The 12540-nt window shown below is 43.6% G+C and overlaps 1 protein-coding gene across 2 annotated transcripts; it reads right to left on the bottom strand.

The window, feature by feature from the left end:
* Positions 1–228: 228 nt before the first annotated feature.
* Positions 229–6296, bottom strand: LOC129599264 (uncharacterized). 2 transcript variants are annotated; one of them, XM_055497454.1, is made up of 7 exons: positions 5878–6296; positions 5647–5714; positions 4862–5253; positions 3851–4425; positions 2713–3170; positions 1667–2070; positions 229–955 (listed from the first exon to the last, which is right to left on the bottom strand). In XM_055497454.1, exons 2-7 carry the CDS (start codon positions 5676–5678, stop codon positions 609–611), a joined length of 2208 nt encoding a protein of 735 aa, XP_055353429.1. In that variant the 5' UTR covers positions 5679–5714; positions 5878–6296; the 3' UTR covers positions 229–608. The 2 variants fall into 2 exon arrangements, with proteins under 2 accessions (XP_055353429.1, XP_055353430.1); XM_055497455.1 differs by lacking the exon at positions 5878–6296 and having other exon boundaries at positions 5563–5701.
* Positions 6297–12540: the final 6244 nt, after the last annotated feature.

The raw sequence follows: 12540 nt of genomic DNA, 5'->3' as shown, positions 1-12540 counted from the left end.
TGCTTGTCTGTTACAATATGAACAAAATGGCCATTTTTTTATTGAGAAAGAAAGTGGAAAAATCAAAAAAAGAATTTTCTGGACATTTACAAAATATAAAATACAATGAAATGGTTGTTTGACAGATAACGCTACATCAGCAACAGTGTTAATATTTCTTTAAATTTCTTAGCTTATAGGATAAATTAATTAAAACCGAAAGAATACATAAAAAATCGTTGAGGATTATTTTCTTATTTCTCAATCAGTTTCATTTGCACAACGACCCGAAATTGCTTGAATTTTAACAGGAACAGGAGACCAATAACATTAGTAATTTTTTCTCAGCAGAATATTGTGCAGAACATTTCAACGACAGGCTAATAAAAAAAAGGCGCAACCACTGCGAAAACACCGCTACAAAATGCTCATTAAAATGCAGCTGGAAAAATTCTCGTTAAACTGCCAGAAAAACAGAAGAGGTCATGATGCCGAGCCGGTCAAAATGTCGGAAAACGACTTCCGGCTGCAGCGCATACTGCACGGAAAACGCCGCAGTTTCCTCTAAATAATCCACGCAACGCTGTGCTTTTCGTCCATGTTAAGCGCACAATGATCAAGTTGATACATTAGTCGTCGCTGAGCAGATTGAGCACATCATCCGGATACTCGTCCGCGTCGCCGTCCGCGGGCGGCCGGATGTTCTCCTGCGCGGCCGCCTCGTCCAGGCCCTCGTCGTCCGGCGCGTCGTCGTCCGTGTCGCACAGGTCGATCAGCGGCGGCGTCGGCGCTTTGCGAGGGGGCGCCACCAGGGGCGGCGGCGCGGGAGGGGGCGGGGCGTCGATGTGGAGGTTGTCCAGTTCGCTGCTGATCACCTCCGATTTACTGCGCTTCAACGTTGATTCTCCTTCCCCGGTCGCAGGGGACGGGCTGGCGTCGTCCTCGGGGCTCTTGCGCTTACTGCTGCCGGGCGATGCTACCGGGATTACAAGCAAATAAACTACCATTCATTTAATGAATTATTCATTCAACTTTTATTAACTGTTTTGTACATTTTTCAAATTTTTTGGTAAATTTTTCCAATTTTTTTATTAGTTTTTTTAAAAAAAATTATTATTTCTTCTAGCATGAATTAGGAAAACCCCTTTTAATTCCTGCTTATTTTAGTCTCGTTTTCGTTTGACGGTTTTATCTTTCTGCTATTCCGGCGTAATAATACCTGATGAAGGAATTCACACTGTATAACTAATTAGAATTTAGTTGGCTTGTTTTTCCACTGATTTTTCTTATTTATGCTGCAACTATTTCAGTTTATACCAAAGTATTTTGACGAATAATTTTCAGATAAATACTGTATATAACCAATCACATTTTATGCCAAATATTTTGACAATACGGATACTTTGACATGACACTGATGGCTTTTTCAATATTTATTTTAGTTTCTACAAAATAATTTTGCCGTATTTAATGTTTTATATTTATTTATATTTACTTTAATATTTTTTGCCGTATTTTTTATTTCACGCATACACAATACTCAATTAATTTTACAGAAACCAGGCAAATCTTGAATAAGTTTGTATCTTTCTACAGAAGTACAGCAAGAGTATTTATTTAAAATATTCAAAAAAAATATTTTTGCAATAATTTGTGGGTCAATATCCAGTGATTGTAAGGAGCGTACCGGTGGCGGGTTCGCTGCGGGGCAGACTGCCCTCGGGCTCCTCGGTGGTGCTGGACTGCGCGTCGATCCCGTCCTCCACCCGCTCCTCCTCCTCCTTATCCTGCTCCATCGCCACATCCCCGTCGCGGCCGGCGCCGGCGTCCGCCGCGTCGACGGCGACGTCTTCCGGTTGCGCCGGCGGCGCCTCTCCTTCGTCGTCGTCCTCCTCCTCGACGAGGTCGTACTCGTCGTTGGAGAAGTCGGGCTTGTTGGCGCCCGGATTGGCCTCGTCGCGCTCCACCACCAGGCCCTCGGCGCGCAGCTTGGCCTCGTACTCCTCCGCGAAACGGTCCAGGAAGCCGCGCCGGTCCTGGTTGATCAGTAGGCGCTGCTCCAGGTTGAAGTCGCGCGGCAACTGCGGCTCACTGCCAATCGCAAGATTTAATGCAACAAATTCCACAGAAACAATCAATAATTAATAACAAGAAATAACAGACAATAAAAGATATATACAAAACAAAATAATCACCCATGCGGTTTCAGCAAGACAATTTACTGTAATAAAAAAAATAACCCGAATTTTTTGCTGCATTTTTTAACTCAAAGAAAACGTTCGTCACTTCCTCGAAAGAACAGCAAATTTCTTATTACGAATTGTTAGCCGAACCACCGTTCGGCAGAGAATTTGTAAATAAATCATCAATAAAAACGCCCATTGTAAATTCTTTGCATTATTACAACGATTATTCTTAAACTACTTTTACCCTATTTTTTTTCTTAAACTAATTTTTGCGAAATAAATCACCAATAAAAACACCCTTTCAAATGCGAAAATTTTTAATTAAATCACCAATAAAAAACACCCATTTTAAATTCTTTCCATTAATATTACGATTATCATTGTGTTTATTTTTATAAATTATTTTCACCCATCGAGGGTGCAGGGAAATTTGGAACCGCTCGCAAAAGTTTTCAATAAATCACCAATAAAACCGCCCATTTCAAATTCTTTAAATTAACATTGTAATTATTATTGTAATTATTTTCTTGAACTATTTTTCACTGACTCGAAGCTATAGGCGAATTTGGGGACGACGGTCTTGCGGAACATCTTGGCGCGGTACTGCTTGACGGCGCGGTGGAAGCGCGGATACACGTCCTGCACGTCCAGCGGCCGGCGCGTCTCCTCGTGGCGCAGGCGCGGCTGCTTCTTCTCGGCGGCGATCTTCTGCATGATGATGCGCACGTGCTCCTCGCTGTAGTCCTTGCGGAAGTCGGCCTTCTGGCCGGCGCGGCGGGCGGCGGCCGCCTGCACGTTGTCGGCGCAGGACTTCTGCACCATGCGCGTCAGACACTGGTCCAGTCGGTGCACGCCGCTGCCCTTGTACACGAACGGCCGCATCTGGAAGCCCCGCAGCGCCCGCTCCCGGCCGCCGCCGGCCTCCTCCTCCTCCACCATCTCCGCCAGTTTGACGATCTCCTCCAGGCAGGCGGCGCTGCGCTTCTTCCACTTCTCCTGCTCCATCTATAACTCATGCATTATTTTCATTAATTTACTAATTTATTAGTCATGTGATTATTTCAGCCTGTTATTTAATCTGATTAAACCCGATCCAAAACGTGCCAAAACTGCAGATTATCAAAAACACAGAAGTACAGAGTAATATTAAATAATCAAGGTAACTTGTAAATAAATAAACACGGAATAAAACACAATCAGTAAATTAAACCATTAAAAAATCACAGTTATACAAAGCCGAGATGAGCAAAACTGAATGCCTAAAACAAAAATAAGACAACCGGGATAAACACAGTTAAATTACAAATACAAATATAACTGATAACCATAATAAATAACACTGAACAGCCAAACTCGAAATTCGAATTGCGTAGCTAAAAATATATAGAAACCGAAAAAAATGGAATTCAAAACAAAAATGCATAATAAATATTCACCTACACCAAGAGAGAAATACAGCTGAAAAAACCAAAATAAATACGGCTGACAAATCAAAACAAGTACCATTATATACCTACGACCAGTAAAAATTGATAACCGTAAGAAATAACGAAAAAATCCAGCATAAAAAACACAAGAGGACTTAAATAAATCTAAGAGAAAAAATCAAAGGAAATTAAAGTTCAAAAATTCCAGGAACAAAATCCGCAAAATAAAAAGGCAAAATTGTGTGTGGATGCCGTTACCGTGTTTTGGTAGTAGGCCGCCTCGTCGTCCATATCGACGTCCTGGCGCTCGAGCGCCTTGACCCGCTGATCGCACTCCCGCGCCAACTCCACCAGTTTGCCCAGACGCAGCTTGTCGGGGCCCTCGGCCATGGCGTCCATGACCTCCTCCACCTCGGCGTAGTAGTCCACCTGCGGCTCCTTCTCCTCCTCCTCCTCGTACACCTCGTCCTCATCGTACTCGTCGTCCGCGTCCTCCTCCTCCGTCTCCGTGTCGTACGGCACGTCGTACTCGGGCGGGATGGGGGCGTCCAGGTCGCGGATGTGCAGATGCCGCTCAAAGTACTCCTCCGTCATCTCGCTGGGCGGACTGGAGGCCCGCGAGGAGGGCCGCTCGGGCCCCTCGGCGTCAGGGAGGCCGGCAGAGGTGCTGGGGATGGGGGCGGGCTCGGCGGTGTCCATCGGCGCGGCGGGGGGTGCGGGCGAGGTGGAGGAGGGAGCGGGGGGTGGGGAGGGGTCCCCGGCCGGCGGGAGGGGCTCGGGGTCCGCGGGAAGACTGTCGGCGGAAGGCCCCAGCGGGTCCGGTTTGATGGCGTCTGCAGATTTGTTCCACAAAAAATTGGCAAAAAATTAAAATCATTTCAAACTGCTGTCATTGTACTGGTTAAGTTAACTGACTGAATAGACATAAAATATCATTATTTTAACAGAAAAAATAAAAGGCAACTGTCCATATAAGTAAGAAGCAAAATGGAGTGTCTTATTATTTATTTCTATTTTCTGTGAATTTATTCCTATAACTGATTCAAACATATAAGGGCAGGGATCTGATTTAACGCATTTTATATTAAATGAACTGGAGAATAAAATTTATTTTTCGATATTTATTTGCTGATTTAACAGTTTATTCCGTATTCCGCATCAGTAAATACCAATTACGGTAGAAACGAGAAACTTAAGAATGAAGAAATAACTGATTTACATCAATCTAACGATGAAATTACTCTCCATCGACACACAACACGTACGTACCCTGACGAAGGGGCAAAAGTGCCTCGCGGGGTTCCTGAGGCGCCGGGGCCCCGGCGTCGGCCTGCGGCGCGGCCGCGGGGGCGCTGCTGTCGGAGATGGTCGCAGGGGGAGCGGCGGCGGTGGGAGCGGGGGCCGTCAGCCGCGCGGGCGCCACTCGGATGAAGCGCAGTCCGGGGGGCGCGACCTGGCGGGGTTCCTGTGCGGGGGGCCCGTGCGGGGGCAGGGCGCTGCTGCGGTTGCCCATGACGTAGCGGCGCAGGAAGGCCGGACCCGGGGGACGGGGCGCGGCCGGATCCGGGGGAGGGGCCGCGACGCTGCCGATGATCTGGATGTCGTCGTCGTCGTCCGTGCTCGTCCGGGCGTTGAACTTGGCTGAATGGCTGATTCGGTTGCTGCAATTGTTGGCAATTAAATTGTATTTATCAAGATGATTTTTTTATTTTATTTGATTTAATTCTCTTCTTATTCGAGCAAAATTCTAACTAGACTTTTTATTACCAGAGTAAATGCAATTAAATTCCCTCACACTTCAAAAGAAACCAAACTACACCTACATGACAACTCACCAAAAAATAAAAATTAGGTAGAAAAACAATAAAAATAACAGTTTAATAACCGAAATAAATACAATCCAATATCGGAATATCCCCAGAAATTCACAATAAATAAAACTGAATTAAGATACTGGATATGTTACTTACTTGGATTATTAATTTGTGCTGATTTGTGTTGTCTTCGATTGCAAGTACTAAACAGTCGAAACTGACTGTGAAATGCACACTTACATAACGGCGTTAGATGGGGTCTCCTGCGTCATCCTTGAAGGGACTGCGCATCAAGGAATGCGACGCATCTGCAACGCGCATCCATATCATAGCAACACGACAGCGACGCGTTTCCGCAAGACAAACTCAGTACTGTTCGTATTTTCTTGGAAGTATGGAAATTACACTGTTGCGTTGTAGGAAGCAGACAACTGAACCAGTGAACACTCAAGCTTTGCCAAGGAGTCCTACCTGTTTGTGCTGATAATAACCTGATGCGGAGCGTCATCCGCCGTTGCCAACATCAGCCCGTTGTAGGTTCTGGCGAAATTCGGAACCCCCGCAATATCAACTTCTAAACATCAAGGCTTAACAAGTTTTACAGGCGTCCGTTGGGTACGGGTAGTTTCACAAAGATGATCAGTTTTACTGTTGACAGCCAGTTTTATGGTGAGTCGAAAATTAAAGTAGTGAAAGCACTGTTGAGAGTAACTTGAAGCTCTACGCGTTAAGAAATATTCCGGCAGGTCGAAGAACGAAAGAACTTTTGGCGCGACAAAAGATCAGCCAGCAGACAACTAAACGGGGAGAAAAAGCGAAACAAGTCGATTCATGAATTTCCATCATTCCGAGTTGCACAACTGTCTCGAAAATCGAACCCGGATGTGTGGGTTGAGTCATGAGTGTAACTGTCTCCGTGTGGTGGTTGGGTAGTGCGACTCTTGCAATGGCGTCACTGCGTCGGTGCCGGACATGTGCCCGCCACCGAGCGCGGCTGCACACGGCACGCGCCGGCTTTTAATTAATTGACCATTCTCACCCGGATGGCGCGCTGCGGCGGTTGGGTGCCGTGCGACTCTGGTGCGACGGGAAGTGGTCGTAGGGCGGAGGCCCATAGCAACACGTGCTTTTTTTGTCACTTGTAAACAGTGCGCGTTCACACATAGCTCTGATTACGAGTATTAATCTGACAAACACATTAAAATTAACAGAAAACTAAGCTCTACCAATAGAAAGACAAACGTGTGACAAAAAAGTGTAATGTGCTCTGCTAATTGTGCAGCAATACCGTGTGAGCCGAGAAGCGGCTCACGTACAGGCAGAGCAGGACAAGATTGAGAAATATCGTAATATTGGCCAGGACTACCTATTCCGTGCTTTGGGCTTTGAGACGCTCGGACCTTCCGGACCGGAAGCTGCCGCACCATAACGGAATTCGCACAGAAAACACGACTAGAAACCGGCGAAAAACAAGCCACGGAATATCTTCGCCAGCGGATCAGCCTCGACATCCAACGAGGAAATGCGGCATCGACCATAGGGACGACGCCGATGGAAGCGAATTTAAACCAAATTTTCTCCGTGATTAGGCCGCCTCTGTCGATAGATGCTTAAGGAGCGAGTTTCCAAAGCTATTTTTAAGAGTGCTAGAGCTCGCGTAAAAAAGTTTCTAAATGGCACTTTTTATGCTGTATGCACTGTCAAATAGGGCGCTGGACAGATTTATACCAAAACAGGTAACTTTCTTTGAAATTTTGTTTCGCTTTCTCGGCCAGAAGTACGCAGCGCAGGGTAAATCAAAATGTGCTTAAATATTGCCAACGGTTCCAGGATAAGTGTACATTACTTGTATTTGTAGAGTGACAAACGTCTATATAGAGTACTCGTACTATCTCTGTGTTATAACACAGAGATAGTACGAGTGACCATAGTGACCATAATAGTGACCATAAAATAGTGACCATAAAATTATTATTATTTTTTTTGTTTAATTAGACGAATGCCGTAAATTGCGTATGTTTCTCAAGTTGTTCAGGATGCAGTCACTAGTATGTAGTACCTAATAGTATTAATTGTATGTGAGTGATGACCTATTGGAAAAGACATCAATAGCTGCACCGTAATTATTCGACGGTAATAATCATTACATCCAGTAAATCTGGAAATACCTATGTAGTCTCAGGTAATATGGTCTGCTTGTGATCCTCAATCTTAAAGTACGAAAATCAGTACTGCTTGCGGGTAAAGGGTTTTGTTAATTACTCGAACAAAGTTGATGACCATTCAGTTCACAACCAAGTGCGATTGTCCTGCTTGTTTTGGGCAACGGTGTTCAGTCGATAAAAATTAACGTGTTGATTATATTTGCCAATGGGATCCATTTAATCCTTTTTAATGCTATTAGCCGATCTGCTAACAATTCAAACTAGCTGCTAGAAATTCTAACAATTCAAACTAGCTGCTCTTCTCACAAGTCAGCAAAGAAGTGTGCACTGGTATAAGATAATAATTGGTCACACCGTCAATACATAACCACAGAAATACTGCATTTTCTAACAGTTGCTTTGAATCAACTACTGTAGAATTAGATGCCGGATAGGTATATTCCGAAATTGGCGAAATATATGTATAAACACCGGTCGCATCAGCAATAAAATTTAATAGTCCAGTGCGGTGCATGCGAAGAGTGTGTTCGTCTGACATTTCACGTTTGGACTTGTAATATCACAGACTAATTTTGCTGCTACAGAGTACAGACTCAGTACAGAGTGACTGTACAGAGTGAAAGAGTCCTGCATGTTGATACTGCCGTTGCGAATTCACTCCATGTGAAACACTGATAACACAAGTTTTTTTCGTTATTCTGACTTCAACCGTGACGGAATGTGCTACAGAGTACAGTAGATGATGCAGATTGCAGACTGTACAATGTGCGCATTATCAATGCGCGTAATAAGTAGGCGTACATGCATGTACACTATGGCGATTTATGGCGGCTTTATAATTATTTCAAGTAGGCATGCGTATGCATTCATATCCTTTTACACAATTAATTATAATTACGGTCTTGTTAGCTTGGCACACGCGGTGCGCTGACTGACCACACTCTGCTAGTCGTGTTGGGCAAGCAATCGCATTTGGTGCTTTCTGACGAAGTTGATTTTCTACCGGTTATTTATTTCATCCAAATAATTAAACAAGATGTAACTTCACAGAGTGCTTGAAACTTTTAAAAAAAGACGAACCGTTTTCTTGCTGTTTTTGCGTCGTAAAGAATTCAGTGGCGAAAGTTCTTTAGCTACGCCACGTTTAGCAATGTAACAAAACGGCAAAACCTAATCAGACATAATTATAATTATAAAATGAATTTTCACAGTTAACATGTACCAGCACAACAACCAACTGGGCGAAGAAAGCAAAATGAATGTAAACGATTGTTATTAATTTTATGCTCACTGTTTACGCGCGCGCATTACGCGATGTATTCGCGCGAATTCAACTTGAATTGCTATTTTCGACATATTCTTCTTATCGACGACAATTTTCGTGTGCTGACGATAAATTTGTCGTACACAGCACAGATAATTGTACTGACCAAGATAAAAAAGTACTGTGTGTACGTTAGCATGTCCTCATCGGACGTGACTTTTGTGAACCGGTATGCAAAAGTCTATAACACATCAGTTTTTTCGTGACTCACTCAGCCAGAACGCATAAGTATGTCTGATAACACAGAAACTATTAATAGGGTTATAGTCTACTAAACAGTTCAACTCTCGGCCGCATACACCTCATAAAGGGGTGGATACTACTGTATATAAGGGTATACGTTATGAGGGATTTATGAGGTATACGTTTAATTAATTTATCATTTTTTTTAATTCATTAAGTACAGAGGGTTATTCAGCCAAGTGTGGTCAGCGCATTAAAAAAATTCCTATAATTCAGCTGTAGCGCAGAGTCAGATTCTAATAATTGTTTTATTATGACAAATTAGTTTTGATGCTTTTTGCAAATTTTTGTGACAATCGAGCTTAAACAGCCCGCAAGATTGGCTACTGACCTAAAGACTCCGACTCTAAACCTTTGACCAGGCAAAATTTGGCTTTCGATGATCTGGCCTTAAAAGGATCGTCTGCTTTTCAAATCTGGATGGTTTTAATTGTAAAAAACGACGATCCGAATATTTTCGTAGCAAAAACGATTCCATATTCTTGCGCGTTCTTGCGGTAGGACGGTTGGAAAAACGCGAAAACAGGAAGACACTCGCAGGAGCCATGCTCATTGTGCGAATTCTTACTCACGGAGCTATAGCTATCCTTTTCGTTCCTCCACAAACTAAAGTTGTAACGCAGGTCTTTCTTCACAATTTACAATGTTCATTGATCGAAAAGGACGCTCCGCGGATTAAGCCTGGCAGAGAGGAAGAAGTCATCCAGAACCAGAGATGTGCTCCCGGGAGCACTGCTGAAAAACAAGGATGTTGCTTCCTGATCGAAAAAACTAGTAATTCCTTCTGAAAAAGTTGTTCGAAACCCTGACAGGTTTTCAATGGATTATGGCGAAAACCCAAATTTTAAATTAATTTTGAGTAAAGGGAATCCATTTCCGATAGCTGAACTGGTCAACTGTTGCCAACATGGGGGGGATAAACTTAATTTTTTCCTGGGCTACAGGATAGCGAAATCTTGGCTCGGTTGAATTCAGAATATGATTAAATGTTGTGGTTATCTGATAAAATTTTTAAAAAAGTAAAATAAGCCTGCAACGGCTAAGCAGAAATTTTCCAAAAAGTGACCACACTTGGCTGAATAACCCTCTGTACTCTTTGTGTGGAAAATCCCAGTAGAAATTCAGCACGAGTACGAGTTCTGTCATCGTAGACAACTTCCTGGTGACGTCATGTAACGCAGATTTACATGGCTTCACTTGTGTGGCCGTTACGGAAGTCCCAAGTATGACCTCGTCGCGATCAAGTATGATGACGTCATAACTACAGAGCAGTTTTTCACTGCTCCTCTGTGTCCGTTACGGAAGTATCTTTGATGGCTGCAAACAGCTGCACATAGCCACCCTGGCCAGTGCTTCATTTGTGTGAACTGTGCACAAAGTACAAGACGCCCATCCCGTGTCCAACCATTTCGGCATGAAGACACTTTGGCATGAGGGCACTTCGGCATAGATCATTGTACTGCACCGTATTAATGGCGTGCAGTGTATGTATTGGTACTTTGTGTGAAGGTGCTAAGAATGTACTTTGTATGTTTAATCATTAATGTATCAGTATGTATTAATTAATCAACGCGCAATATGTTTTTTGTTTGTTGGTTAACAAAATAGATACCAAGTATTTTATTATCTAAAGAATGATGGCACCCTAAGGAATTGTGGAGACCTTAACGGTTAAGGTATCCACAAGGCTTAATGTAAGATAACGGGCGTTCAACCTAGAAAAAATTCAAGAAAAGGTCATCCCTGTGCCGCACTGCCCGCACCGTGCTGTTCTGTAGCACATAATTATATTATGATGACGTATAATAAGAAGTTATTATAATATTATTGTGCTACCAGCACGATGACTAGCTGCATATGCTCCGTGTACTGTTCTATGTAAATAAAATACTGCGTTCGTTTACAAAAATCTTTATTGCTTAGCGACAATGCGAATCTGTCACTGTGCCAGCCGGATTGCACATCACAGCATAGGCGCACGCAACACTGGAGTGGTATTCTCGAACTCGTTCACTGCGCTGTGGTCATGATTTCATTTTCACCGTTGGCGCTTGCAGTCTGAAATTTGCGGACAACTTTTGCGAAACCTTCTTCTAGCTAATTTTGTAATCATGGCCAAAATAACACTCTCCCTTACCAATCGTAAGAACTAAAAAGCATGTATTGTGTTACAAGGGTTACGAGTATGTTCAGCACTGGAATAACGGCGATGACGAGACCGGCAAGTGTCTTAACTGGAGGTGTTCGACTCAGAGACAATTGTGGCGCTCAGCTTCAGTACACCCACGACGCGAAAATCGCTGTTGAGAAAGGGCAACATTCGCATACACCGGACGTGCTTAAAATTATAGCAAATTCCACGAGAGAAGTTATCAAAGCTCGCGCTGCTTAGTACTGCCATGGAAGGCCCCAGGCAGATTATAAGCCAAGTCCAGAATATGGTTTCCGTTATTGCTGCAGTTTAAATGCCAGGTTACGGTGCCCTGGTGCGCTGCATTAGACGCGATCGGAAAGTAGCCGGAATGCAAACGGCACAAGTACAGACGTTTACTGATATTAGCGAATTTGGGCAAGCGCCAGCATTGGCCGTAGCATTAGCAATAGCAGTGCTCACGGCTATGGCCAAACGCACTGCAGTCCGGTTACTTGGCTGCCCAACTCCGGTGTTGGAGAAAGCAATAGCAATACTCGTATCAATACTGTGCAGGCACTGCAGGCCCGTAGCGAGATCCCGGTTAAATTTTCAAAGAACTCCTCCCACACTTTCCATCAGAAATTTTTTCTGAATACACCGTTGGATTCACCGTAAATTCTAAACAAAATAGTTGAGGAAGATTTTTAAATTTCGCTTTCCCCCTAAAATCAACTGCACGGGCGGTTGCCCATACGACACGTGATATTGAGGGGATTTCCCTCAAGTCACTCCAATTCCCCAGCGCTCAGGGGGCAATACCTCAAAATCTCGGGTGTCCTAGGTGCAACCGCCCGTGCAGTTGATTTTAGGGAGAAAGCGAAATTCAAAAATTTTCCTCAACCATTTTGTTCAGAATTTTACGGTGAATCCAACGGTGCATTCAGAAAAAACCTTTGATGGAAAGTGTGGTAGGAGATTTTTTTAAGAAAATTATTGTGCACTCGTACAGCCGTACTGCAAAAGCGAAAACTGCCCAGCGATGTGTCTACTTTGGAAGAAATGTCAACTGAAACTTGAAAATCACAACTTCAAAACTCTCCGGTCCAAAACTGTGATTTTAGTATTGTTGCAGCTTTATTATTCATCTTAGTCTCGAATCCTTTTGCTTCTCTAACCAACTTGATCAAATGCATTCATAACAGCATTAATCTATCTGCACCATGCCAACTGCCAAACTGGAGACACGCGAACCTTCTACGCCAGTCAGG

The sequence above is a fragment of the Paramacrobiotus metropolitanus genome, unplaced genomic scaffold, assembly GCF_019649055.1.
Source record: "Paramacrobiotus metropolitanus isolate TYO unplaced genomic scaffold, Prichtersi_v1.0 Parri_scaffold0000142, whole genome shotgun sequence".
Lineage (NCBI taxonomy): Eukaryota > Metazoa > Tardigrada > Eutardigrada > Parachela > Macrobiotidae > Paramacrobiotus > Paramacrobiotus metropolitanus.
The sequence above is the reverse complement of the archived record's forward strand: the minus strand, read 5'-3'. Positions and strand labels throughout refer to the sequence as shown.